The 25,339-nt window shown below is 42.6% G+C and overlaps 2 protein-coding genes and 1 long non-coding RNA gene across 3 annotated transcripts in view; 2 read left to right on the top strand and 1 right to left on the bottom strand.

Moving 5' to 3' along the window:
• The window catches only part of NLK (nemo like kinase), a 134,354-nt gene extending 120,339 nt beyond the window's left edge, over positions 1–14,015 (top strand). The window contains exons 8-11 of the mRNA XM_088152566.1: positions 917–1,003; positions 6,912–7,110; positions 8,082–8,175; positions 12,487–14,015. Of these exons, the coding sequence (XP_088008692.1) occupies positions 917–1,003; positions 6,912–7,110; positions 8,082–8,175; positions 12,487–12,541 (435 nt within the window). The 3' untranslated portion in view covers positions 12,542–14,015. The remainder of the gene's footprint in view (positions 1–916; positions 1,004–6,911; positions 7,111–8,081; positions 8,176–12,486) is intronic.
• Positions 14,016–14,168: 153 nt separating this feature from the next.
• On the bottom strand, positions 14,169–16,939 carry LOC112542581 (uncharacterized). The gene is made up of 3 exons (XR_003086285.2): positions 16,810–16,939; positions 15,231–15,445; positions 14,169–14,728 (listed from the first exon to the last, which is right to left on the bottom strand). It is a non-coding gene; the product is annotated as an uncharacterized LOC112542581 (long non-coding RNA).
• Positions 16,937–19,545, top strand: TMEM97 (transmembrane protein 97). The gene is made up of 3 exons (XM_088152567.1): positions 16,937–17,128; positions 18,759–18,903; positions 19,252–19,545. Exons 1-3 carry the CDS (start codon positions 16,949–16,951, stop codon positions 19,500–19,502), a joined length of 576 nt encoding a protein of 191 aa, XP_088008693.1. The 5' UTR covers positions 16,937–16,948; the 3' UTR covers positions 19,503–19,545.
• Positions 19,546–25,339: the final 5,794 nt, after the last annotated feature.

Genomic DNA, 25,339 nt, shown 5'->3' with positions numbered 1-25,339 from the left:
CTGCATTAAACCTCCTGAGATCTCAGATGTGTTCAGTGTACCCAACTCATATTAGAAAAATCTCAGATTAGGGAAATGGTTGGGTTGTGATTCAAATATATGTTGGATTTTTGCTGTGGTCCCAAGTATGGATATACAGTATCTGCTGCACTCAGAATTGGAAGCCAAGAAGTCCTTTGGAACAGGTATGGTATCTGTTGACACCTTCCTAAAGAAGCTGCATTTTTTCCGGGGTTGCATGGCAGCTGTGTCATTCCAGGAAAACATAGGTTTGAGTTAAAGAAGTGCCAACAGCACTCCCATACTTGTATACAGATTTTTTTCCTACTGCTGTGGATTATAGACATGGGGTTGGTGATTTTATCAATGTTATATATATTTTATTGATGGTTCAGTGTCATGTATTTATCATCAACGTTTGGATAATGCATACTGTTGGGAGTCTTTGGAGGGCAGCAGTACACAAACACCTCAAATTGATAAGTAAATGCATTTTACCAGAATTGTCTCCTATTCTTCTTGTCCTCCCTGACTTTGTATAATAAAGTGAGTTTTATAGCAATTCTGTGAAAGTCCATAAAAGAAGATTATTCCGTTAACAACTTTAAAGTAATATTCTTGGGGGGGAGGGAATACACTAAAGCCCAAACAATTCTAGCAGTGCAGGCTTGGACTGCCCAGCTGTATTTTGAAATGCATCTTTAGTTTGATCCAATAGAATTACTCTCATGAACTTGCCTGAATATACACAACAACTTTATATGAAATGAGCTAGTGATGAATTGAAAGTCTTAATCTTCTGTGTATCTTGTATACAGAAACCCTGAATGGAATGTATTCAGTAATTTTAGCACAGATTCAGAAAATATAGTGCTGCATTTTGGCATCTCAGTGCTTTTTCTCTTTCTTTTCACAGCCATCCCTTCCTGTCCTGTATACATTATCCAGCCAAGCTACACATGAAGCCGTTCATCTCCTTTGTAGGATGTTGGTCTTTGATCCAGTGAGTTGGTGCTTTGCGTTATATATTTAAAATAGGAAAAGAGAAGCAGGGGGTCATAAACTCTGACAAAAGGTATACAAGTGGTCCATAAAATATACAGGAAAAAAGACTTTGAGAAGCATGTGGCAAAGAACATTAAGACAAACAACAAATATCCAAAGGTGTGTCAAAGGAAGATAGAAAAATAGCAGAAAAACCTAATGAATTCTTGGTTCTGACCTCACTGCTGAGGGCATAAGACAAATACTAGTGGAGTCTTTGGTGTTCTCTGAGCGTGGTTGTTTGCTTGCAGACGTTTCATTACCCAACTAGGTAACATCATCAGTGCTGCACCTGAGCTGCATATATTCTCTTCTGTTGGAACAAAGAGTAGTGCCTGAGCTGGCTTTTTCAGAGGGAGGAGATTGGATAAACAGACAAATAGAGATAATATAAGATAAATTTAGGAGCCAGATTGATGAAATAGAAATAAATCCCTGAGTCCTGGTGATGTCCACTCAGAACTTCTCAAAGAACCTAAATATGAAATTGTTGTTTTTCACAAGAATATACAATCCTATGCAAATGTTGGCATCTGTTCCTAAGGACTGGAAAGGAGCTGTTGTGACCTATTTTTAAAAAGGGATTGAGGGGCAATAAAGGAGAGTAAAAGCCACTTAGCTTGTGATTTGTTCTAGAAAAAATGGTTGACAGTATTTTTAAAGAGAAAATAAGAAAACGCAAAGCAAACCTGGAAGTCCTATCTCAATAACCTTCTACATATTTATGAAACTTTCAGTAAGCATGTAGACAAAATGACCCAGTATTATATGCTTGGATTATCAGAAAGGATTTTGAAAAAAATCCATCGCCACAGGCTCCTGAGCAAACTCAGTTGCCATAAGTTAAGAGGAGATATTGTGGATCAGTAATTGATAAAAATAGGAAATAAGGAAGAAGAATAAATTATGAGATATGCAATGGTGTCCCCAGGGATTCACATCAGGACCGATGTTTTTTAACTTTATATAAATTATCGGAAGTTAGGGGTGAATAAGGAAGTGACCTTATTTGGTATTTCCTGATATTACCAACTGATAGGTGGACAAATTAAAAAAGAAATTGTCTCCTCACATGATTCCTAGGCTTCAAAATAGCAAATGCAGTTCAGTGTGTGTGCAAAGTGATCTATTCTGGCATGAAAGGAATATTGAAGTCATGGATAGCTCAATAAAAACGTTAACTCAGTATGCAGGTGCAAAGAGGCAAATTCCTTACTTGGAATGGAAGAAAGAATTGTTGATATAATCATGCTCTTATGGCAATCTGTGATGAGACTGTATTTGAAGTATTGTGCACAGTTCTGGTCACTTCACCTTAAGAAAGATATATAGAGCTAAAAAAAGAGCAAACAAAGGCAACCGGATGATTAAGAGGCAAAAAAGCTCCCTTGTGAGAAAATACTACAGCAGTTTAGGCTCTGTAGCTTGGAGTGAATGAGGGAAAGGATGGAGGATAGAGATTGATAAAATCATGCAGAAATAGGTATCATGGAGAAAGAGACATTTTCTCCCACTCTCACAGTGTTAGAATGAACTCAGAGTTATCCATGAATCTAAATGTAGGTTGATTTAGAGTTGACAAAAGGAAATATTTCGTTGCATAGTTTAACTGGAATTTTTATCAGCCATTATGATAATGGCAGCCAATTTCAATGGTTTGAAAAGTTGACAGGACAGGATAGGTCCTTGGAAAATCAGGCTATTGGTAGCTACAAAAGTTGATGGCTGTTCTATACCTCCTGAATCATGGGCAGTAGGCCTTTAATACTGTTTCCTGGGAAGCAAGCCTCCATTCCTGGTTTGTGAGCTTCTCATATACCTTCATTTGGCCAGTGTGTGCCAAATAATGCTGGACTAGATGGATCTGTGGCCTGTTCCAGCAGGGCCTTATGTAGGGAAATCAAGTGATTTAACTTCAGTAGTTTGCAAGTCCTATGCCTGGATAGATTAGATGAAGGTCTGAAACAATATTAAAGATTTTCTAGCTCTACTGAAAGAAAATTAGATCAATTATGATTGTGTACTAACATAGAGAAAAGAAGATGGTACATAGGTCCAAATTCTTACCTGTGGGACAAGGAAGTAGTTATAGGTAAGAATATATAGTTGGGCTCATAGTACTTTGTCTCCTACTACTTTGGCAATAAAAGAAAGAGGCTACAGTAAAGAGAGGGGGTTCTCTTTTTTTTTAAGTCACACATGAACTACTATTTTAGTAGCAAAAGGAAGGTTTCTTTTATATCACTGGAGTTCTATGACACATATTTGCAATTTCCTCTTACTATCTTGTTCATGGACTCCCAATTTTTATGTGCATTTCTCTAGTGAATGCACATTTAAGATATTCACAAAGACTGAGCATATCTGAACCTCTTTAAGATAGGTGGTCCATCTTTTCAACCAACCAGCCCCAAAGGGAAGAAGGATTCTGATATCTGAAGAAGTTTGATGACCTCATCTCATGAGTCCCCTGTCATTTTGATGGAGGTAGCAGTGTTGTCATATTTGGCAAGCTGGCATGTGTGGCTGCTTGCCAAGCTGTAGCAAGTTCACTTTCCATCCTGTTATTCTTGTGGAAACGTAACGCCTTCCTGACTGGTGTTGAGACCTTTGTACAGGACTTCAATTTTCCTCCTTCAATGAAACTTTCTCCAACATGCTCTCCTTCAGTTGTGTTGGACTTCTGCTCTGAACAGCCATGCTGAAGAGCATCAAAGTTCACTATACTAGTGAACTGCCATCATGAGAGAGATCCTTTTGCTATGCCATCTTCTTCCCTGAAAACTCTGTTTCATCTACAGACCTTCTAGGAAAGGAAAAATGTAATCTGGCAAGTCTGTTTCCCTGTGGACAGCCCTGGGAGGAAGAGGTGGTGTGAACTTTGTAAAGAGATTGTATTCTGTGAATCTTCTTTGTCTCTCCTGCCTCTCTTAGACAGTCAGTTTGTTTTCCAGAAGAAAGGCTGTTTTTAAAGCTAGTGGAGAATTGAACTGTATCAGCAATTTTGGGGCACAAGGACAGAAAGGGCTTATTATAAAGCAGATTTCTACCTTCTTATCTATTTCCTCAGTATTCAGCATAATGAATAACTCCATGTCCATGTTTTTGCAGCATACTGTTCTACATTTCTTCATATCAGCCTTGGCCTTTGCACAGAGTGTAACGTGTTGTTAATAGCCTTGCACAAACATCCCTTTTCAGAGCCTTAGTCTTTTGCCAGTAGCATTTTTTGGAGACCACAAAGACCACATCCTGCACCTTGACCCTTTCCATGGGTCTCTTAAGCTGTGGCTACTTGCAGTTCAGCACCTTGTCATGTTCCTGATGGCACATGATCCACCAGGTGATGATAATGTTTCCTTACAGCCAGTTCTTCCTCCATTCCATATGGTGTCCAGAGTGATAATCATGACAGAGTTTCTCAAATGCAGTGTTATATGTTATTGAAGCCAAATGTTGTGGTGCAGGAATGAGTGGGAAGAACCATAGCTAAGTGGTAGAGCATATACTTTGTATGCAGAAGGCACCAAGGTTAATTCCTGGTATGCCCAATTCTCCTCCTTCTCCTCTTAAAAGAGAATGGCGTAACACTTAATATCATATGAAATACTTCTGTCAGAGACCCAGGAGACCCTAAACCCTTGAAGGCAACTCTCAGGCAACACTGAATTATGGGACCAATTGATTGCTTCATATGGTCCTAATTATACAAGATAAAATAGAAGCTTTACCCCAACCTGGCTTCTGGAGGGGGCGGGGGAGAGAGATCTTATATTATAATTTATATTTTTATATTTATTTTTATTCATTTATATATCAAATTTGTCACCACCCATCTCATTAAAAAGCTACTCTTTTTAACAAGATGTATATATAATCTCCAGATTTTTTTTAACGAGATTTATATATAAGCTCCAGATCACTCAGAGAGAAACTCTTTGTAGTCCCACACTTGGAGGAAGTGAGGGGAGCCAAAGCCAGGAGGAACTGCTTCTCCGTAGCAGCCCCACTGTGTTGGAACAGACTCCCAGTGGAGATCAGAATAGGTTAGAATAAAAACTGAGTGATTTCAGAGAGTATTCTGATTATGTTTGGTACCATACCATCTTTTATATTTACATTTTTATTTAATTGCACTGAATTTATGTTCATTACATGTGTGGGTTTTCTGATTTATTGATCGAACTATAATTTTTTAATGTACTGTGAAAGGTTTGATTTTCCTTATATTGTGTGAACCACTGAGTGTCATCAGATTGTGGCAGGGCATAAATGCAATAAATACACACACATACACAGACAGGTACATGTGTATGTCTGACCACATATAGCAATAATTAAAACTGAGTTTTTAGATTCAGGTTAGCAGTCCTTAAATATAAAAAAGGTTTTCTAGGTGATAATAGGCCTATGTATGCCTCAAAAATAATTTAGATGAAGCGCTTTGGCCTTCACGTGAGCACAGCATTTCTCTGTCAATCATTAAAGTTGACTGATACTGTGACTCTTAAAACAGATCCAGTTTTTTTCAGGCTTGTGTGGAAACCTGTGAAAAGGCAGGCTGCTTTAATGACTAGCAGAGAGGTGCTGTGGCTATGCTGATGGTTTGAGCAAAGTTGCGCTTAGGTGGCCAGGGACTGACGGAAGAACCGAACGCTGTTCTCAACTGCATTTCTGAAATGGCAATAAAACAAAGTATTTGCTTTTTAGTAGTTAGCCCTGTCTCAAACAGGTTCAGAGCAGGAGTGATAGCTTCTTACTGAAATACACTGGCCGATGACAAAATAATAAAGTTTGTTCTGCTCTGAAATATGGCTGCTCTTTTTGGATAAGGTTGTTGATCAGATTTAGATTGGAGGAGAGGAGGAGAGGAGGAGGAACGAGGACTGAGAAACCCAGTTCACCCACTCCTAAAAGGCATGTCTTTCTTTGAACCTTTCCCTCCCCCCCCCGCCCCCCTTAAAAGTCACTAAAAACTCGAGCAGCCTCACCGAAGCACATTTCCATATCACCTGCAGCTAGAAAAAGAGGCTGCTTATCTGCTCCCACTGTTCAGGCAGGTGCCCTTCCCTTTTAGTCCCTGGAAAGTGGCTTCCTGGACTGTTTTGGTGTGGCAACGGGAGAATCCATTTCTGTCACACCTGGCTCTCCCTGCCAGGTATCTAAGCTGACCTGGGTCTGCCTGAGCAACAGTTGACCCCAAGGGGCAGCAAGGGGTGGCCTGTGGCAAAGCAGGCAAGAGGGAGCGCCCTCTTGCTTTCTGCTTCATGATGGTACAACCCTCCCTGTGTCTGTCAGCTGTTTCTGCTGTTTTTGAACATGGGTGTCCTGCTCTTCCAGAATAACACTAAAGTGGTGTTCAGCTCTTTTTCAAGACGGGTTTCATGTTTTTGGATCACGCCTGCACTAAATGTGTAGCAAAGCAGAGCAAGGTTTGACAGTTACCTAAGCCCCACGGTCTTCCCCCAGCCCCGGCCCTGTTAAGGAGAGTGACTGGTGGATGTTTTGCTAGCTCTGACTTTGGTGGGAGGGAAGGGAAACAGCGCCAGAAGAACCTACCAGTCCTTACCCTTGACATGCCCTGCACCCTGCAGATAGGAATAGTGCTGTTTGCTGGTATGTAAATAAATAAATACATAAATATTCCTGTGCCATGTGGAAAAAGTTCAGTTTCAACAATGCTGGCTTTTTCAAGTGAACACTGCCTCCTAATGGTTACAATTGTCAAACAGGAAAGTTAGGAAAAGTTTACAACAAGAATTTATCATCTCTCCACATGAGTATGTATGTATCATATAGGTACATGATAAAGTATATATGTAACTAAAATCTATAGGTAACAACAATTTGTATTTTTCTGCATTCAGTCCAAAAGAATATCCGCTAAGGATGCCTTAGCTCATCCATATCTTGACGAAGGGCGTTTACGATATCACACCTGTATGTGCAAATGTTGTTTTTCCACTTCTACTGGAAGAGTTTACACCAGTGATTTTGAACCCATCACAAATCCTAAATTCGATGATACTTTTGAAAAGAACCTCAGTTCTGTCCGGCAGGTTAAAGGTCAGTATTGTAAACTAGGAAATATCATTCTTTCCATTATTTAGCAACAATATACCCTTAGCATAAATATACACTTCTATAATTCATGCATATTTGTTTGCTTAATATAAATCCTATTAAGCCAGGAAATGGGCAGTACATCTGTTCTTCAGTATTTGCACAGAAAGGATCTTTTAGGTGGGAAATTTGAGATATGTATAAAATGAAAACATTTTTCAGAATTCTACAGTTACAGAAGAATGCTGAAAGTTTGTATTTTAGACTTTAGGTTCGTCCATTTCCCTCAGCCCAACCAACCACAGCAGGTTGTTGTTGTGGGAAAAGTAGGACATAGCATTATGTATGCCACCATGAACTATGTGAGATGAGTGGCTATATAAATACGATAAATAAATAAATACAGTATTTTTCCGACAATAAGACACCCCCATGTACAAGACGACCCCCACTTTTCCAGCCCAAAATTAAGAAATCAATATTTTAAAGATAGTGCAGAACACATTTTTATTTAGTAATTAGTTAACATTGACCTGATACACTTGGTGGGAGGAGGTCCAAACCGTCTCTCTGCAGCTCTATTTCCAGGCTCTTTTGCATAACTGATTACAGGGTCAGTTTGTGCAATCCTTGTGGAAAATTCAGTCTGAAGTGAACTGGACTTTTTGCATTTTATTGCAATAAACTGATCCATTGAAGGAATTGGTATGTTTTAGAATGTGACCAGATTAACAGCAGGCAGGTGTCCTAAATACGTAGTATGTACATCGGTATTAATTTACTCCCAGCATTTTCTATACCGCACTCCACACGGACTCCCCAGTGATTTGCAAAAACTTGAATATAAAATCTATAAAATGTGTCCTCCCCACAAACCCAGCGTCCACCAGTAAACAATGTCCTGTTTTGTGCAATTTGTATCAGAAAGCATGAATTCAGATTTACTTTTTTCTCCTACTTTTTTTTTTCCCCAGAAATAATCCATCAGTTCATTTTGGAACAGCAGAAAGGAAACAGAGTACCTTTGTGCATCAATCCACAATCTGCTGCTTTTAAGAGCTTTATTAGGTAACTGTATGTAATCACTTCTGATATTCATTTACTTTCCTTAACGGTGAAACATCTTTTAAAAGTCCTCTTTGAATTAAGGACCCTTCCAGCAACTTTACCTGCATGCCTGATTGGTACTCAAGAATGCCTTAACATTTTGAATGACAGACTTGTGGTTAACCAAAAGCAGCCATAAATACAACATTCCCCTGAAAAAGAATAAAGTTGCTGCTTGGGAGCGTTCTGCCTGTCTGGCTCGATATGGAAGTAAGAACTTTCCAATAAGTGGCTATTTCATGGGAGAGATCCCTCCAGTGGTTTAATAGAGCGGTGTCCACCCGTGTCTTGCCCCTCAGCCAGGCCTATCCATGCAACAGACCCAAAGGATAGAGTGGACGGGATCCTTTCAGGCTGCAGGTGAGAAATCAGGCTAGTTCTATAGATAAACTCTCCCCATAATGAGAAGCAGATTGGACTAGAGCATCCCTAAATAGCTACTATGATACTAGCATGCCAGATTTTTTATATAAATAAGAGAACCTTCCAAATTGTATCCCCTACCTGCCCCTTCTCAGAATTTTACCATCTTCTGCAGTACTCTTCTGTGAACATATAGAGCGGATTGATGGCTTGAATCTGGCCAAGCATCTTGGCAGCCTGATAGCCTACCTCCATGACTATATGCCTGCTTTGTGGCTACTCCAAAAGGCCAATAAATGGCTTGCTCTTTAGCTAACTGCTGGCCGCCCTGACGCTTCTCTGGAGAATTAGGGCAGGCCTCAACCTGGGTCTACACTTCCCAGGACCAGCCACCATAGGAGTTTTTAGCGCCTTTATTCAGTTCCAGACCACTGTGAGCAGATAGGAGCCATAGCTCACTGGCAGAGCTCTTGCTTTACATGCAGAAAGGTGCTATCTCTGTTCCCAGGATGCGCAGTCACAAAGAGGATGGAAGAAAGAGCCTTCCTTGCATAAGACTTTGAAAAGCGGCTGTTGGTGCCCAGAGTAGACAATGCTGAGCTAGATAGACAGATACTCTGACTTGGTCTGTAGCAACTGTACTTTTCCTCATTGCTCATTATATTCTACAGACAGTTTAGGACAGTGTTTCTCAACCTCAGCAACTTTTAAGATGCGTGGACTTCAACCCCCAGAATTCCCCAGCCAGGTGGCTGGGGAATTCTGGGAGTTGAAGTCCACGCATCTTAAAAGTTGCTGAGGTTGAGAAACACTGGTCTAGGATACTAAAGGGGAATCTGATTGTTTTGCAGCTAAGCATTCAAATACAGGCATTGACTAATATACCATCATCTTCAGGTTAGGCTTGTATGATTTGGGATCTGAACAACCATCCAACCAGCTGGCCTCTCCATGGAGCTGGGGATCACTTAGCAGATCACAGCTTGGTATTCAAACAGTATTCAAACAGTTTATCCTCCTGGCTAATTGTAGAAGGAAGAATGTCCACGTTTCTGCATATTGATGGTGAATGATACAATATACAGTGGGGCAAAAAAGTATTTAGTCAGCCGCCAATTGTGCAAGTTCTCCCACTTAAAAAGATGAGAGAGGCCTGTAATTTTCATCATAGGTATACCTCAACTATGAGAGACAAAATGGGGGGAAAATCCAGAAAATCACATTGTCTGATTTTTAAAGAATTTATTTGCAAATCATGGTGGAAAATAAGTATTTGGTCAATATCAAAAGTTCATCTCAGTACTTTGTTATATATCCTTTGTTGGCAATGACAGAGGTCAAACATTTTCTGTAAGTCTTCACAAGGTTTTCACACACTGTTGCTGGTATTTTGGCCCATTCCTTCATGCAGATCTCCTCTAGAGCAGTGATGTTTTGGGGCTGTTGCTGGGCAACATGGACTTTCAACTCCCTCCAAAGGTTTTCCATGGGGTTGAGATCTGGAGACTGGCTAGGCCACTCAAGGACCTTGAAATGCTTCTTACAAAGCCACTCCTTCGTTGCCCGGGCGGTGTGTTTGGGATCATTGTCATGCTGAAAGACCCAGCCACGTTTCATCTTCAATGCCCTTGCTGATGGAAGGAGGTGTTCACTCAAAATCTCACGATACTTGGCCCCATTCATTCTTTCCTTTACACAGATCAGTCGTCCTGGTCCCTTTGCAGAAAAACAGCCCCAAAGCATGATGTTTCCACCCCCATGCTTCACAGTAGGTATGGTGTTCTTTGGATGCAACTCAGCATTCTCTCTCCTCCAAACACGACGAGTTGAGTTTAGACCAAAACGTTCTACTTTGATTTCATCTGACCATATGACATTCTCCCAATCCTCTTCTGGATCATCCAAATGCTCTCTAGCAAACTTCAGACGGGCCCGGACATGTACTGGCTTAAGCAGGGGGACACGTCTGGCACTGTAGGATTTGAGTCCCTGGCAGCATAGTGTGTTACTGATGATAGCCTTTGTTACTTTGGTCCCAGCTCTCTGCAGGTCATTCACTAGGTCCCCCCATGTGGTTCTGGGATTTTTGCTCACCATTCTTGTGATCATTTTGACCCCACAGGGTGAGATCTTGCATGGAGCCCCAGATCGAGGTAGATTATCAGTGGTCTTGTATGTCTTCCATTTTCTAATTATTGCTCCCACAGTTGATTTCTTCACACCAAGTTGCTTGCCTATTGCAGATTCAGTCTTCCCAGCCTGGTGCAGGTCTACAATTTTGTTCCTGGTGTCCTTCGACAGCTCTTTGGTCTTGGCCATAGTGGAGTTTGGAGTGTGACTGTTTGAGGTTGTGGACAGGGGTCTTTTATACTGATAACAAGGTCAAACAGGTGCCATTACTACAGGTAACGAGTGGAGGACAGAGGAGCCTCTTAAAGAAATAGTTACAGGTCTGTGAGACCCAGACATCTTGCTTGTTTGTAGGTGACCAAATACTTATTTTCAACCATGATTTGCAAATAAATTCTTTAAAAATCAGACAGTGTGATTTTCTGGATTTTTTTTCTCATTTTGACTCTCATAGTTGAGGTATACCTATGATGAAAATTACAGGCCTCTCTCATCTTTTTAAGTGGGAGAACTTGTACAATTGGTGGCTGACTAAATACTTTTTTGCCCCACTGTAGATGGCAATTTCATGTAAGCAGAGGAAAAACATTTGCCTCCTTAAAGCTTAGTGTCTACATTTAAGCCTGGGCAAAAGTAAATAGAGGAAACTGAGATAAGAATACAGTTTCAGGGGCAATCTACTGTCCATGGATAATTTCATGCAACCTTCAGCCTTATTTCGCAATCCTTGTGCAAGAGATCAGTTCATGTATATGTTATATCTCAGAGGGAGAGGAAGTTAGTAGAAAGAGAGAGCTTTGGGGCTCTCTCCCAACCACCATTTACTTCAGCCCTACCCAGCAGGCAACCTCCAACCAATTACTCCTGAGGGAATGTGGTCTTTGACTTGTCCATCTCTGCTTAAGCAATTATATGCCACCATTGAACTGGATAAACCTCAAGGCAGCTTATAATAAATTACACATAGCAGAAATGTACTCCAAACTAACGTATCCCATCAGTTATTGGTCCTTGCATAATAGCTGAGGGCACCGGATGCAATCCTGCGTATAAGATTTTGTTTTAGTTGTTTTAGTTTAGCTTTAGGTCTAAGTGCAAAGCTTCACAAAACAAGTGGGTGAGGAATTATTTAAGTAACTGAGAAGCAAAGTGGTTCCATTGAGAGTGTTTAGGTGGGAATTCTCTCCTAAGGGGGCAGCAGAAGAATGTCAGCAGAGACATGAGAGAGATTTCTACGATGGTATATGTGGAAAGAATGAAGACGCCAAAGGCAAGAACATAAAATGGATGTTACATGGCTGGCTGGGGAACTCTGGGAGTTGAAGTCCACACATCTTCAAGTTGCCAAAGTTGAGAAACACTTCTAAACAGCAACAATTGGGAATGAGCGGGTCTAGCAGCTAAGTTTTGGTCAGAGACAAGAGGATTGAGACGCGATTAAAAAAAAAACAGGAGAAGCTAATCATGATCTCGGCAGGAGGTGGGAAGCCATGAGACTAGCATTTTAGTTAGGAAGAAGAGGAGGAAGAGCCTTCCTTTGCCACAGGATGTCTTATTCTTCCTAAGCTTTTACTTTCATTCCCCTTTGGTGAAAGCAGAATAGTGTCTTTCTTTTTCAAAGTATGGATTCTAGCCCCCTGGGATGGAAGGTTTTGTGGTGATTTTGTAAACTTGTTTTTGATTTATGACTGAGTTTTTATGTGTGTGTTCTTAGGGTTCTCTGTGCCCTGGCATCCCCTTGAGAGGGGAAGTTGACCTTCTCTGTTTGTTGCCTTCCAGTTCCACTGTGGCTCAGCCGTCCGAGATGCCACCATCTCCGCTGGTCTGGGAGTGAAAGTGGAAGATACAGTATACTACTGAAGACATAATGTAGCTTTCCACTGGATTCTGGGATTTGCAATTCTGGAGATTTAATCCTGCTTGTACTGTAATTTTACTAACGAAGTTTTAAATTAACAACCACTATCCTTGTATGTTATACAATAAGAGTTAGAAAAATGTTAACTAGGCTTTTAAATCCTGTCAAAGGTGGGGTTGTGCTTTTAGAAAAAAAATATTTTATCCAGGGTTGCACTTTTCTTTCTTTCTTTTTTTTTTTTAAATTTATGAATTGTAGTGCAGCTGTGAATTTTGCTTGGCTCAGAACGAAAAAGATTGAACCAATTTTTTTCTTCAGTTTTAAAAGTGGAATTGTATAAAAGGACAAGCTATTTTGATATTGAGCCATTCCTGAAGATTTGGGACTTTTGTTTGAAAAACAAAACAGGGAATACAAAACTTAATCATGACCAATCATGAAGCCTCATCAGAGGGCAGCGTCCAGGCATGAGTGGGCAGAGTCACCTGATGGTCACATCCATCTCCATAGCTTCTCAGTAGCAAAGTGGTGGTGCCTGTGTGCTGTTTTCCAGTCTGATTTTGTGAGTAGAGAGAATGAGTTTTAACTAGGAGAGAAAAGTGTCTTTTCCTTTGAAACCCCTCCCAAGTTATAAATAAATATATATAAATATATATATTTAATCTATTTTTATTAGAAGTTTTTTCTGCTCTTTTTCTTACATAAACCATCCCCTTCCCTTCCCTCTGCCCCAGCACGCATTCCATTTGGGGGCTAATATTTCAAAAAAATCTTGATATCCATTGCCATGGAGAGAAAGAGAGAGAGAGAGAGAGAGCGCGCATGAGAAAGTAGTTTACACATTTTTAGATCTGTGAAACTTTGTGATTTCTTCTTTTTTTTTAAATCCTGCACTGGACAGTTGGATGAAAAAGAAATGAAAAATAGTGGGGGAAAGCACATAGGGAATTATGTTAATTGTATTTGTGTCATTAGGCAAAGCCGTGGAAGTCTTGAAATGTCACAGTAGTAAATAACTTTTATTACTTTTTGGCTAATTTCTTTTTGTGTGTGTTCTGTTCAAACACTGAATTATTCTGTGCATATGTATGTATATATATATATGAACACAAATTGAAGGCCTCTACCTCCTGGAAGTATACAACATGGCTTGTTTACCTCCACCTGATTTTTTTTTTTTAAGTCCAGTGTGGAGACTTGAAACTTGAATGTCCCTTCCAACTTTTATATTTAAAAAAGGCAAGAAAAATTGAAGACTGTTTTTCACCTGTACAAAGAAATAATGAATGGATGGTCTCGAATTTTTGAATGTTGGTCTGGGATATTAAAAAATAAGAGAAACCTTGGTGTTTGTCATGGACAATTAACTGTTAAAGTTATTGTAAGTTATCTGTATTTAGCAGAGTATTTTCAAGAAGGGTGATCTGAGTTGGAACTGGATTCTATTAGTTACGTTTTTGGAAGTTTTAACTTCAATGAAGTAATTATTTTGCTGTGAAGAAAGACAAACGTTGAATTTCTCAAACAAAGATGCTGAAATATCTTTGTTTTTTGTGTGGCTCCTGCGAATTTAAAGCAAACAAAACCAACTGCAACATTTCAATTCACTTGAATGAAAATCGTGTTTTTACTTAAAAGAGCCCAAGAAGACACTGGTATGAAAGGTAAAATCTCAGAGGTTGGTCTGTTAAATGTGGCACACTTGCGGGTCACTTTGTACAATGTAGATTTTGAAGTACAGTGGTGAAAACATTAAATGTGACATTTGAAACAAACAAGCAAACAGAAAATTCCATGACTAAGTCTTCTTGTTGTTGTTGTTGTTCCATCCTTCAACTGATTTGGGCCGCATGTGGAATCTCTTGTTGATTCAACTCCCTAATCTTAGATTTGGGTTCTTTCCAAGTTTAGTTATATGGAGCTGCATATAAACAAGGCCATTCAGAAGCCACAGAGAGCTGGTTGAAAAACTGGAACTCCTGAGCACTCACATATGACTGACACTTCAGAGGTGGCAACTGAATGCAGCTGCAGGACTGAGATCAAGTTTGGGTTTTCCATATTAATTGGGGTGAGAATTCTAGAACTTTCTGCTTCACTTGTGTGCAGTAGGCACTCACCTCAGGTCCTGGGCATCGCACTTTTGAGAAGGATTCAGACAAACTAGAAGAGATTTGGAGAGGAAACATGGGTGATGAGGGGATAAGAAGCTAAATCCCATGAGGAGAAATAAGGGAACTGGGGGTGTTTAGCCCTGGATAAAGTCTGAGTAGGAAACACTGTTGTGCTCTTCATATTTCTAAAAGGATGGCATATTATACAGGAGTATAGAGCCTGGAATAATGGACAGGATACAGGAAGGCAGATTCCAAATGAATGTTAGGTGAAGCTTCCTAACTAAGCAATTGGACAGTGCAACCAATCTGCTGAATACCTCTGCGAGATGCAGCAACTCTAAGAGATTGGGCAATGGGTGGATGCTTGGGCCCAATGACTACATAGCCCCGCGTAACTCTGTTAGATTCTGTCAGGTCATAAAGGTTGAAGAATGGGGAGAGAGGCAGGTCACTGCATATTTCTAATGCTCTTCCACAAGAAAGTATATTAAATAATTAATTATGTGCCATCAAGTTAGCGTTGACTCTTAGCAACCATGTAGACAGACCTTCTCCAGAATGATCCTCAACTTGGCCTTCAGGTCTTCCAACAAGACATCCATCACTGCTGTAAATGAGTCCCTCCACCTTGTTGCTAGCCCTCTCCTCTCCCACCTTTCCCAGCGTTATGGACTTCTCAAGGGAGCTGAGTCTTCACATTAGGTGACCAAAATATGATAATGTGAGTCTGATTATTTATGGCTCAAGTGAGAACTCTATGATCCTGAAAGAAAGAAAAGAAATCAGTTTGTGGTAAAACTTCAGAAACAAGAATGGTTGATACCAAATTCAGGTGATTGAATATTGTTTCCCCAGATTCCTTCCTTTCTAGAAAAGGTTAGTATAGCAAAACAAAACAATGCATTGCTGCACCTAATTTATAATACCACATATGAGGAAACCTGTGATCCTCCAGATGTTGCTGAACTATATCTCCTAGCATCCTCCATTGGCCATACCAATGGAGGCTTGTGAGGAACTGTAGCTCATCAACATCTGGAGAGCAATTGGTTCCTAGCCCTGCATAGGATGTAAAATTCTGTTTCCTTGACAGAGACTTTAGATTACCAATAAAATAACTTCTTTAGCATTTAGCTTGGAATTGCGGTCTCTCTCTAAATCCAACCATTTGATTATGTTTAAATATTATAAACTGGTGTTCAGGAATTGGACCTCTACTTTTTAAAGAGGCTAAAGTTTAGCCACTAAATATAATACTTATTTTGAATTGGGAGAGTGGAAAGACTGAATTCTTGCCACTAGACTCAGCTGGCTTCAAAAGTATTATTTAGCAATGCCTTTTCCAACTAACAAATTTCATTAAAAGGCATAGGCTTATATCCTGATTTTTGGCTACTATAGACTAACCCAGCTCTCCTCTTCCTTTATTTAGCAAGCTAGCCTTTTACTCTCTTAAGAGTATTTGTGCAACAATCATATGGAACAATAGTAGTTCCTTAAAACCTGTATATTTTACCACAGTCCTGTAAAATTCATGGCTTAAGAGTATTTTTCCTGTAAAGATGTTGGGACCAAAAATCAAGAGAAAGGAAGATTAAGTTGTCTTATTTCTTAACCACTTGATTACAACAGCTCATTGCTGCACTGTTGGGACCTACTTAGGAAATCAGAGATTTTAGCTGAACCTCAGTGATGGGTGAAATTCCCACCTGCTGGCTGGGGAATTCTGGGAGTTGAAGTCCACATATCTTAAAGTTGCCAAGGTTGAGAAACACTGGTCTAGTTCAACATTCTGGAATCCACTACTGCTGGCAAGTCAACTGTGGACTTCCCAAACTCACCAACCACATTTTTAATCTACGCGATTGTGTGGACCCAACCTGTGCAGGTCATTCAAGGTGTTCTTCATTAAGCAAGTCGTGGTTAAATTACGGGCAAGCACGCCACGCAGACTCAGCCAATCTTGCTTAGATGGCTTCCCATCCCCCAAGGCTCTGCTATTTTCCTGGCTTCTACTGGGCAACTGCATTGGACTACAGTAGGAGAGACTTGCGCGCCTTGCCCCCACCCCCGACAGCCACCCCCAGCCGATCTTCCCTAATCTCCAAAAGCAAAAGGCAGAGGAACCTGGGAAATCATCCTGCGGATCCACCCAGTACCCGAGGGGCGAGATTAGCGCGAAGATCCTTTCCACCGCCCAGAGGACAACCTGAAGAGCTGGGCGGGGCCAGCTGGGCAGGAGGCCGCGCCCCCTCCGGGAGACCCAATGGATGCGGAGAAAATCGATCGTTCGTTCCCGGAGCCTGCCAGACCGATTGATACCGAAGGGGCGATGGCGGCGGCGCGCGTCTTCGAGTGGATCTTCGTCTGCTACTTCCTCGCTCACATCCCGATCACTTTGTTCTTCGATATGCAGTTGTTGCTGCCCGGAGTTTACCCTCCCGCCGTAAGTAGAGAGACGCCGCTGAGCTTTTGCGGCTGCTGCAGCCTCAAGCATCGGGGATCCGCGCCGCGTAAGGATGTGGGACCTGCTTGGCGTATCTAGAGCAGAGAACTTGCGCCGCGGTCCCGTCGGGCGCTTTTGAGGCTGAAGGACCCGGTTGATCCGGGAACGGGGAAGCTGCGTGGGACCCGGCCGTTGGTCCGTCTAGGTCTGCATGAGTCTGGCCGGGGACGGTAGGATCCAGCGCCTCTCCTACCTGGGGGCATCCAGGTGTATTGGCTGGATTACCGATGGTCTTTTGGAAACATGGGTGGCTACTCTGAGGAGGCGCTAGCCTGCACTCTGTGATTTGGAAACAAGTTGTGCTACCAAAGCCCAGGTTTTTGGAAGTAAGCCCTGTGATGTGGTCCAAGGAGGGGGTTGTGCGATAGGAAGAGATTACAGTTGTCTTGTTCACCCAACATGCTGAACTTTGTGATTGAATCAACCCATTTTCGAGGTTCACACAATTCATTGAATATGGGATGGGTTCAGGCAACCCCTAAAGCCACCAGCAAGCTGCAAGGTTGAATTAACCATGGGTTGTGTGTTGTGTGAACTCTGCCACTAAGGCAAGAACCAACCTGTTGAAACCTGCTTTGCCAACACAGCTGGGGAGGGAATAGGAGAGAGACCAAGAGTGCCATAAATGAGAGGGGAGGGGGGAGTCCAAAGGGGGTTTAGGAGCCCCTCCAGTTGTCTAGACTTCTTAGTGTGATAGCCCCCTGCTTGTCACTTAACCAGGTACATGATTTTCCTGAGGAACAAATTCTTTCCATCAGACCTCCTTGAATGTTGCAAGATGGAGCACAGCTTTAACTCCTTAAATCTCACAACACATGGACAGACTGAACCATACTTTCAACTGGGAAACTCTGAGCATCCTAGGCCAAGCTAAATCCCAAAGCGCTAGGGAATTCCTGGAAGCTTGGCATTCAGACAAACCAGCTATCAATAGACACACAGAAATAATCCATATTTACACAACATTCAAAAGAGAATAAGAAAGCTAAGAAGGAAACAAAAAGATCAGAACACATCCTCTCCAGCAGGCAATAAGCAGGGATTAACACCAGACAAACAATCAAGCACAGAACAATACCCTAATCAAGGAACTACCAAGGAGAAAAATCATATCCCCACAAAAACTGGCAGGACAAGCCACTGTATATAAACAGGGAGCAAACCCCGCACTCGCACTGATGATGTTACCTAGTTGGGTCATGAAATGTCTGCAAGAAAACAAGCTGAGAGAGCGCCGAAGACTCCACAGTTCTACTCTGAGCAACAGATACTTTTCTATTGGTATGCAGAAGTTGTAATCAGAGCCATCACATAGTATGAGAAAGGAAAAAAAGTCCCCCCAATGCTAACAAAACTGGCCATACCCACTGGTGCCAAAATCTACCTGCCCACTTTGCATCACCATCCCACCGAACACGTTAAAAAGGGGCAGAGTTTCTATCACAATTGGCAATTCTATGCCAATTGACTTACATCACCTCACCCCACTATAGATGGAAGATTTAGGGGCCTTCTTTCTCCTCCTCTTCCTCCTCCTCCTCACTCACCAACCATCTTCTCTGTTCCTAAGCTGTCCAAAATGATGACCTGGTACACAACTACGTTCAAGGATCCACTGATGGCGAGCCCAGAACCCTGGTTCCAGGTCCTCCTCTACCTTGAAGCATTCCCATCACTGTTTTTCTTCCCTGTTGCTGCCTACGCCTTCTGGAAAGGTAAGTGTGCCAGTTTGCATGAATCATTTTTGCTGGTGGTTCAGGTGGGCACAGCATGGGGTGGGCATGGAGCCATTAGCAATTGTTCTTGGAGAGAAGAATACAACTATTTCCTAATGGAGTTTGAAGGCTGGGAGGCATTCATGAGAACCGTTGGGCTCAGAGGTGCTCATGCTGGACAAGGTAAACTGGTGTCAGCCTGGGTGGACTTCTCTTTCTGTCCTGAAATGGTGGGAAAAAAAGGCCCTTTTACGGCACAATCTGCATATTAATTATGCAAATCAGGAGATGAGCAGCAGAGTTTTGACCCAGGACTGCAGCTATTAAAAAACTGGCTTTTCAATCCAGGGAACTGCAAGTGGATCCGGACCCCTGTGACGATCTACGCGACGCACGTAACTACAGCTGTGACCATTTGCCTGGCCCATATCCTGTTTGCCGATTTCTCCAGTGCCAAGGCTCCTGGCCCACAGACCCTGCGGGAACGCCTGGCCGTGTCTGCTATCTATGCCCCTTTCTTGGTGATTTCCCTCCTGATGCTGCTGCTTGTACTGTTCAGCCCTGCTTATCAGCAAGTGGAAAAAAAGAAAAAGAAATAAAACCATTGGCCATTCTCCTTTGGGAAGGAAAATGTGCAAATTAGCTTAAGGGAAGTGTGTTTTGTGTTCGGAGGGCAGCAGATTATGAACTAGGCCTCGGTGTACCTGTCAGATGGGAAATGCTCTCCAGGGGGATCTCAGAAAATCACTCTGAAAAAGTGTTATGCAATAAAACAGCCTATTTTTCTCATAAAACGGATCATTTCATCAATTTGAGGTGAAAAGAGCACCAGACAGTGAGGATACCTTTGCAAACTGATTGGTTACTGGACCCGCTTGAAAGCCTTTTCTTAACCACAGGAAAAATTCCAGATGAAAGATTGCTGATGTATCTCCTCCCTTAGCAGAGGCCATGGGGAGAGGTGGTGTTAATAGCCACTTCTGTGCGAGAAAATAGTGCTTTTCTGCAGCGCAGATTTGGTTTTGTAGCAAGTATGGCCAACAACCCCTCCCCGGGGTAAAGATGGCAGATGCAGGTTAAAAAGGGGGTGGGGCTTTGGCTGGTTATGGGTGCCATCTAGACTTTTTTGAACTCCACCGTGGACTCCCCTGATGAAAGATGAAGTTCTACACCAATGTTTCCCAACCTTGACAAGTTTGAAATGTGTGGACTTCAACTCCCATCATCATTATTTTTAACCTTCATTTCAAGGCTGAGTATTTTGTTTGGACTGGGTGATTGGCAAATGAAAGTGGGCATTCGTGCATGAGTTTTTCCTTCCTAACAGCAAGGGCTGTTCAACAGGGTTGCTTCGGGGGGGGAGCGGGGGGGCTCTTTTGCACTGCCGGTGGTTAAAGAGAGCCTAGGTGGCCATCTGCTGGGGAGGCCATACTAGTGAATTTCTGCCCCAGGCTGGGGGTTGGTTTGGATCTCCCAGATCCCTTCAATTCTCTAATTCATGGTTTTTGGCAAAGGAAATTGCTATTTTACCTGTGGCCTGTTTTTCTACCTGCACTGTTAGAAGAGAGGACAGAGTGCGCTATTTCATTTATAAGTACAAGGAATAACAAGATTATCAGCAAGCTTTTTCTGGAGGAACTGCCCCCAAACGGACACATTCCATAGTAGCAAAGGCTAAATTAGTGTCTTCAGTTGTACGTTGTCCAATCATATCATTTCTCCCCAAGTCATTATTTTCTACATAGAATGAGAGCCACAAATGGAATTGAAACATTTCCCTTCTCTCAGAAAATGGGATACTTGGATTACGAGGGTACTTCTCGTGCAAGCTGCCTCCAAAAGAAGTGAGGTTCTCCCCCCCCCCCCCCGTAATGTGCTTTCCCTCTTGCATGGACCATCTGTTTTGTTTTATGTATTTCATGTTCTATCTACAGGACAGAAAAATAGTTTCTGAAGACTATGAATATGGGACAGTGTTTCTCAACCTCAGCAACTTTAGGATGTGCTGGCTGGGGAATTCTGGGAGCTGAAGTCCACACATCTTAAAGTTGCCGAGGTTGAGAAACACTGACAAAGGATCATAATGGCACAGCTGCTTAGGCATTTTAGGCTCTGGGCTTAATGATTATATGGAAGGGAGGTCTTTAGAAACTTTGTGCATTAATACATTTACTTCAAAATACAAAAAAGACTCAACTTTTCCTGAATGGAGTAGTGCAGATGTCTGTCCCCAAATCCTGCCCTGAAAGCCCCATATTCAGTGAAATAAAGCCGTTGCTTAATTAATACATTAATGTTTCTTTAATGAGGTTACAGTCTAAATAAAATGCAGAAGGAGGGCTCCGTCCAGTTAATGCTCAGCCCTTGCTGAAACCAGTGGCTGAATCTGGTTTTCTAACAGCAAAAGCTCGATCTATATGCAGGTGGGATTTACATTCAGCCTATATCGAAAAGTGGATTTCCAGTGTCATGACAGTTTCGCTGGATTGAAAGGGCTTATTCCCCCTCAGCCTGCGGAGGACCACGATGGCAAATATTGCTGAAATTGGCATCCAGCTTGATGGCAAGAAAAAGAGTTGCTACCATGTATTTATTAGCAACTGTCATGTTGCAACATACAGTATTGTAACCAAAAAAGAGGAGTTTGGTGATACTTGAAAGAATTAACAAATCTGAAGGATGTGACAGCCTTTCTCAGCCTGGTGCCCTGCAGAACATTTATCATTCCCAGCCAGGATATTTCTAGGCTGGGGATTATGGGAACTGAAGACCCAATACACCTGGAACGCAACAGCTTGGGGAAGGTCTGTCTAGCTAATTCAGGTCTGCTTCAGGATGTCTTCAGGGTGCCAGAGCCTCAGTTTAAGACACCAGGAATCCCTTGGAAAACAGCAACAAAATCAGACGGTGTATTGGGCTCCAGTTCAGTTCAAAGGGGGACATGGGTCTTTCTGGGACTTTCCAAACTGGTGCTGAGCTTCCATGGAGTAGACCCCCACTGGCCAGATGCACCGTCTCCCGGCTGCAAAAGCTGGGTCCTCAATACGTCTGCTGCTCGTTGAGGCACGTTTGCTACCACGGACTTAAAGCTTCCTATCTTTGTATCAGGGAGGCATTGATAGGCACATAGGAATATACCTGTCCAAACCACCTTATCCCCCGGGTAGAAAGGTAAGGACTTGCCAGTTGTTACTCTCCTGCTGTGGGTTATAATGAAACAGTCGTACAGCCAACTTTCACTCCAGCTGCATGAGTCAGCCACCAATGTCTGTCTAATTGCAGTTGCTTGTGGACCAACAGTGGTTGCAGAGAGATCCTATCCAGCGTAAGCAAGTGGGCTACCAGGGCTACGAATTCCCATCTACACCAGCCTGGCTGATGGGCTAAAGGAGTTGGAATCCACACTTAGAGCTGGCATGGATGAACCCTGGCTGGCCTGGGAGAGAGGCAGCTGATGGTTGCAGGGGGCCCTGCAGTGGCGATGCAAAGGCAGAGGGTCCTTCTCAGGCCAGACCGTCCCCCCCACCAATGGCTTGCAGAGTAGTTGGAGTAGTTCTTCCTCTGGCCGTTCCTTGGAGGCCCTTTGCCCCACCAATGGGCGGTGCTGTCACCTTCCCCTGGTCAGCAATTGTGTCCCGGGGCCTGGAAATGCAGCGCTTGGAGGCTGTTTCAGGCCCTGAGAGCTTTTCCAGGTGGCTTTTGGAGTTCCCTCCAGAGAGCATTTCCCACCTAACAGGTGCGCTGAAGCCTTGGCCATGCTCTGCTCTCCTCAGAACACAACACATGCTTCCCTTGACCTAACCTGCACATTTTCCTTCTCAAAGGAGAACGGCCAATGGTTTTATTTCTTTTTCATGTTTTCTGCTTGGTGATAAGCAGGGCGGAACAGTACAAAACTCAGCACCAGGAGGGGAATCACTAAGAAAGGGGTGTAGAGAGCAGGCAGGGTCAGGCGTTCCCGCAGGGTCCATGGGCCGGGAGCCTGGGCGCTGGAGAAAGTGGCAAAGAGCAGCTGGGCTGGACAAGCAGCCATTACCGTAACTGCATGTGTCACGTAGATCGTCACAGGGGTCCGGACCCACTTGCAGTTCATTGGATTGAAAACCCAGTTTTTTAATAGCTGCAGTCCCCGGTCAAAACTCTGTGGCTCATTTCCTGATTTGCACAATTAATATGCAGATTGTGCCGTAAAAGGGCCTCTTTTTTTTTCACCATTTCAGGACAGGAAGAGAAGTCCACCCAGGCTGACACCAGTTTACCTTGTCCAGCGTGAGCACCTCTGAGCCCAACGGTTCTCATGAGCGCCTCCCAACCTTCAAAATCCCTCTGGAATGGGGCAATGGCTCAGGGCTCTGTGCCCATCCCACGCCATTCCCACTGTTTTGCCATTCCCCAAAATGATTCACCCAAACTGACACCCTCACCTTTCCAGAAGGTGTACCCGGCAACAGGGAAGAAAAGCAGTTGTGCAAATGCATCTGTGCAGAGGAGGGACACAAACTAGGGGTGGAGATTTCCCATCAGTGGATCCTTGAAGGTAGTGTTAGCAAAATTTGAGAGTTTCTGACTCTCCCCAATTAGGATTCAGTCCGCCAGAAGATCAAACACGAAAGTACCAGCTGAGATTTTAAAGTTTTATGGAAAGTAAGCCAACTGAGTCAGCCGGGGTCTCCCCTTAAGGTAGAGGAGACCCCTCCCACGTCCAAAGAAGACAATTTTATACATGTTTCTTACAAAGAGATACAGCAATTAACAAATGATTGGTTGAAATTAACTTAAGTTTTGGATCCTTCTTATGATTGAGGGAAATTTATCTTCCTGATGACCTCTTGGATACTAGTGGATAGTAGTCAGAGTTCAGGGCATGCCCCCCCACCCCTTTGTCTTTATGGCCTCGACCCTTATGGAGACAGAATGTCTGAATGAGAGAAATGTGTGAAGATTCATGACTGTCTGTGTCTGTGTTATCTCTTTGGTTTTCAAATGTAAAGAAGTGAATATGATGGAAACTAAGAGCCCTTTTTCATAAGGTTTCAGTCCCCCCTTTTTAAATTCTTAATATTTTAAATCAAGAATTTAAACCTTGTAAGGAAAGGTTTTCTGTATCAAGACAAGGTACTTGTTTTTCTGCAGAGAACTTGGTCGTGTTCAGGTGCTACGTGTAGAAAGAAAGATGGGGAAGCAGTACAGACATGTGCAGATTAATAAACCACAAACAATTACAACTACTAAGCCAACAAAAAGATAGCGCAGCCATGAAAAATTAGGTAGCCAGGAGGTTAACCAAGACCAGTTCCCCCTAGAATTATTCCAATCTTCAACATACTCTTCTCTATCTTTTTGTATTTCTGCCACAATGTGAGCAATCTGTTTATGGTCAACCAGGAGTCCTTTTGTCTGGTCATGGAAGATGCAACATGACTGATTAATATACACGCAAACACCACCCTGACTCTTCAAGATCATATCTAGGGCCATCCTATTCTGGAGGACCACATCCTTAAGGGAGAGGACTTCATCTTGTAAGTGTTCCTCCAGATTTAATGTAATATTCTCCATCTGCTGTAAATATACCCTCACCCTCTGGATCCAGTTGTTTTAGGAACTGAAATATTGTGCAAACCATTCTGTTTAAGTGTGCTGAGGGCAGGGGAGAAAAGAAAAAGTAAGGGGGTATGTGAAATTGGGGTTGCATGGGTCAGAGGAATTCACAATTGCCCCAATATCTGTGAATGCAAGAGAGCCCAAAATGTAGACAGGAGAGCCTGAACAGTTCCTTGCGCTGACATCCAATCCCCAACCCCCCCAGCTGCATATGAGAAATATTTGACATAGTTCTGACAAGCAATTCAATTCAGGAGAGGCTTAGAACTGGTCCTTAACTTGCACAGTTCAGCTCAAACTGTGATAGAAAGATCCCATGCCTTCAGGATGGAGAGAGAAAATGGCTTAGGCGGTTGAATACAGGCCAATCCACCCCTGCAAGCTCTCTCTTACAATCTGCATGCCCAGTCTTCCACAGGATGCCCTGAGTTTCACTTGAGGGGTTTTGCTTGCCCATTGTACGTACTGTAGGCACATGGCATATCAACAATAAAAGTACTTTTAGAGTTTTAGATGAGAATTAGAGAGTGCTGATTGCATGCCCACTCTCTCACAAAGTCAAAATTGTCACAAGAGTCATCCAGTGGCTTTGTGTAGACAGGGAATCTTCCTTGCCAGTGATGAGGCATAGATGTGTAGACCCAATGGTTATACTGCTGTTCAGCGATGCCAATCTGGTAGTTGAAATGTCAGTATATGCAGTGGTCAGCGAGAGGAAGAGGCAAGCACTTTCAGTCAGCGCAGGCATCCATGATTTAAACAGATTCACGCCCCACTCAAGAGCTTGGAAAACTCCTCCTGAGGTGACTGCCATACTCATGAGTTCCTACTG

This window comes from Python bivittatus, unplaced genomic scaffold, assembly GCF_059951505.1.
Source record: "Python bivittatus isolate LINGU-HERP-01145 unplaced genomic scaffold, Pbiv_v1 ctg000690_np1212, whole genome shotgun sequence".
Taxonomy (NCBI): Eukaryota; Metazoa; Chordata; class Lepidosauria; order Squamata; family Pythonidae; genus Python; species Python bivittatus.
This window is presented reverse-complemented; position numbering and strand designations above follow the sequence as displayed.